The sequence below is a fragment of the Hibiscus syriacus genome, unplaced genomic scaffold (assembly GCF_006381635.1).
Source record: "Hibiscus syriacus cultivar Baekdansim isolate YM2019G1 unplaced genomic scaffold, ASM638163v2 tig00111848_pilon, whole genome shotgun sequence".
NCBI classification, from domain to species: domain Eukaryota; kingdom Viridiplantae; phylum Streptophyta; class Magnoliopsida; order Malvales; family Malvaceae; genus Hibiscus; species Hibiscus syriacus.
In genome coordinates this window covers 907,091-910,522 of record NW_024063201.1, presented here as the reverse complement: position 1 = coordinate 910,522, position 3,432 = coordinate 907,091, and the positions used below count along the sequence as shown (strand labels likewise).

At 32.9% G+C, this 3,432-nt stretch overlaps 1 protein-coding gene across 2 annotated transcripts; it reads right to left on the bottom strand.

Annotated features, from left to right (window-relative positions):
• Nucleotides 1–346: 346 nt before the first annotated feature.
• Nucleotides 347–2,460, bottom strand: LOC120172335 (vacuolar protein sorting-associated protein 55 homolog). Of its 2 annotated transcripts, XM_039179816.1 has the most exons (5): nt 2,443–2,460; nt 1,764–1,893; nt 1,648–1,687; nt 692–773; nt 347–590 (listed from the first exon to the last, which is right to left on the bottom strand). In XM_039179816.1, exons 2-5 carry the CDS (start codon nt 1,860–1,862, stop codon nt 395–397), a joined length of 417 nt encoding a protein of 138 aa, XP_039035747.1. In that variant the 5' UTR covers nt 1,863–1,893; nt 2,443–2,460; the 3' UTR covers nt 347–394. The 2 variants fall into 2 exon arrangements, with proteins under 2 accessions (XP_039035747.1, XP_039035746.1); XM_039179815.1 differs by lacking the exon at nt 2,443–2,460 and having other exon boundaries at nt 1,764–1,937.
• Between the last annotated feature and the right edge of the window lie 972 nt (nt 2,461–3,432).

Below are 3,432 nucleotides of genomic sequence, written 5' to 3'. Positions count from 1 at the left end.
TCTAGTATCAGTTTAAACAAAAGAATAACACTCATTTCTTAATTTTAAAACCTTCTAAATTTATTAAATCATTTCAGTAATAAAAAAGAGTATTATTCATTTTGAAAATTTAAGTTCGAATAATTACATCTGTACGTAAGATGTATGAACGTTTATTGTTAATTAATTAAAAGAATTCTGAGCATATACTACATTTTAATTAGGATTAAAAAAACTTTTCATTCTTGCTCAAAGTTCAAACACAATAATGCCTCTCATTACATGGACACGTGAAAGGAAAAAAGAAAGCACCCAATATAATCTGCGAAAAACAATAGAAATGTGGCCTAATCAGAACAGGAAAGACAGCCATAATGCTTTGCATGATTGCTGGTAGGAACTGAATTTTCATGATTCAGAGGAAACTGTAATAATCATCATCATCATTCAATCGAATGCAACACATTATGGCCAGAACAAATATGAAATAAGATGAAAGTTCCATTGCCAGTGCCCCCCAACCGATAATTCCAGCATGCTTTAGGATAGCCGGTATGGCGATGCTTCCAACTGCAGAAGCTCCAGTCAAGAACTTTGTTGCATTCACCCAACTGTTAATTTCATCATTAGGGAGATGATCATGAGTACGCTGAACTGAAAAGATTATTGAAATCTCTTATATGAAGAAGTTCAGGGCAAACGAAAAAGTTACCCATTGTCGGATTCAGATAAAAGAGAAGCATCAGAGCCCATGAAGAACAACAAAGGCATTGGAAGAAGCACATACATTATTACTGCAACCGAAACGAAGTGTGTCAGGGTGCTTAAATAAAGTAATATGTATGAGTATAACTAAATGAAGTATGTCAATCAACCGCTCACACACGGCATAAACTTCATACTCCTCCATAAATATCAACTTGAAGTGCATTTACACAGAAAACAAACATACTTTTTGGGGGGAAAATGTAAGAAATTGCCGATCAAAGTCGTACAACAGGAAAGGAATTAACACAAGGAATCATCACATTTATAAATTGTCCCTGGATGTCAACTTCAATTAATTCTAAGATAAATTACGATGCAGATAAAAAATTGCAGCAAAAATTACCTCTAAGCACATTTACACAGCAACCAACTAACTCCTCAAATAATGTAATAAACTGAACGGTAAAGATACACGACAAGAAAGGAATTAATCACAAGAATCATAGGGATTATTCATTTTCTGCATGTTCATAATTGAGAACTTCAGTTGAATCCTAAGACACATTACTCTTTCATGTGAGCGTGTTTGGAAACCAAGAAGACTTTATTGAAAATGATCAACACATACAACAATAAGACCACAGCTTGAAACAGCAGAAAGCTAGCCGTGGCAAATGATTAAGTTATTCTTCCTAGGACTAGCAGACTTAGCCAACAACTACTCTGAAGATTCAATTACAATCATCTTCTTAACATGTTAAACAAATCACAGAAATAACAAATTGAATAATAAGCATGCACTTTTAGATAGATGTACAGGGACAGTAAGCAATCGGTAATAGGCAACCATGGTGGTGAGCAACAAATCTTAAACTTGAAAAAAAGAACTAACAAAATTCATGAGAATAAGTAAATTATTAGAAACAGAAAATTAGGATCATAAGCTTGATGATCACTAACCAGTCAGCATTGGCCACCAATTATTGTACAGGGCACATGCCTAACACATCATAAACAAAGAATCAGATCCAAGGATTTGTATGAAAATATTTTAAAAGAAAAAATGCATTACTGACCAAGATTTGCAACACAATTCCTCCAGAAACTAAAATTGCCAAAAGTGCAAGTTTTCCAGTGTGCAAGCAGGTGCGTAGATAACCTGGTAAGTCCGCCATCGTCCAATCTGCCTCACCTCATAGAAATCACCTGAAACAAATGTTCTCTCAAGTTATAGAACTCTCATCTAAAGTCTAGTAAGTCAGAATCTACCAGCAAATATATAGTGGAAATCATATTTTTACACTGTTCACTTTTATTCAACTAGTTTATAACTTAATGAAAATTGATTATTGTGGTTCCCATACAACCTTCAAAATTCACCAACAAAACTAACTGCAAATATCAGTTCCATACTTTTTGTCTATAAATACTTGAAGAACCTAGAGAAGAGAATTTCCTCTTCTTTTCATTTTTTTTTTGTAAGGAGATCAGTCTTACGTTAATTTCTTCCAAAGTCCCATCCTTTGCAATCTAAATATTCCTTTCGCTAAATTTGATTAGAACCCAATAAAGGAAAGTTATGCATAAAATAGAATCTGAAATATCCATAAATATAATTCTACTACATACAAAATAAAGTTCAAAGTTTTCCAAATTTGATTTATTTCTGTAACAGAGCGTTGAAGTTGAATTCAAGGTACTTAATTGATGCGGATATAAAGAATTAAAAGAAAAATTTTGGAATGAATACTTTACCAGGAAGGGTTGATGTGGGCTTTGATAGAATTGCGTTTCTACGGAGTAACCATTAGGAATTTGTGAGAGAGATTGAGTGTACTTTTTGTCTTATAGATGCAGCTCTAGAACAGAGATATTGCGTTTTCACGGAGTAAGCAGTTGTGTTGATAATTACAGTTTAATAATGAAATAATATGGGGGTAAACTACACATTGTTTTAGTACCTAAATTTTTATTTTTTTCAAAAAATAACTTTAAGTTTTGAACATGTAATAAAATAAAACAAAAATTAAAATTTTTAAAGACAGTTATTAAAATAAAGTAAAACTGAATTTTAAGTATGATTTTGAAAAAAATAAAAAATTTAACTAGTAAAATTGATCAAAAGTGATAGTTTAGGTACTAAATACAAATGATAGTTTAGGTACTAAATACATAATTTACTTAAAAATATATTTTAAAAAAATAAAATAACCTCAGTGACCGAAAATGCTTTGTAATATACGATTTTGACCAACTTTTTTTGGATTTGCCAAAATGACCAAGTAAATCGCAATGCGATCGATAATTCGCAACGCGATCTCCGGTATCGCAAATCAGTTTCCAGATTCGCAACGCGATAGTCAAAGTTTGCGTTGCGATTCATTCCAAATCGTTGCGATAGGCGAACCAAATATTGCATTTGTTTCTTAAGAATTTTCTCTAAAAAGATAGAATTCGCGCAGACGTGTCGAAGACACGTATTACCACGACCACGACCACGACGGGACGGGACGACGGCGGCGCGCGAGAGTCTCCCTTGTTCTCTATCACTCAACAAGGAAGTGGGAAAGCCAAGCCTTAAATACCATTCCCAATAGTGTTTACAATACTATGTGGAATTGAGCATTACCAACACTTGTTTCCAATACCATTACCTTCATTGTTGTAAGAGTTTAATTTTGAAACTAAAAAAATATTTATTTGAATAAATAACTTACCCTTTGAGGACTTTGATCATAAATGAAG

Excerpts from the sequence above, each read along its gene's own strand:
- LOC120172335 (XM_039179816.1), bottom strand. The coding sequence starts at position 1,862 with ATGGCGGACTTACCAGGTTATCTACGCACCTGCTTGCACACTGGAAAA. Across the intron at positions 774-1,647 it reads TTGGTGGCCAATGCTGACTG|TAATAATGTATGTGCTTCTT; the intron begins GTTAGTGATCAT and ends TTTCGGTTGCAG. Across the intron at positions 591-691 it reads TTATCTGAATCCGACAATGG|TTGGGTGAATGCAACAAAGT; the intron begins GTAACTTTTTCG and ends TGAAATTAACAG.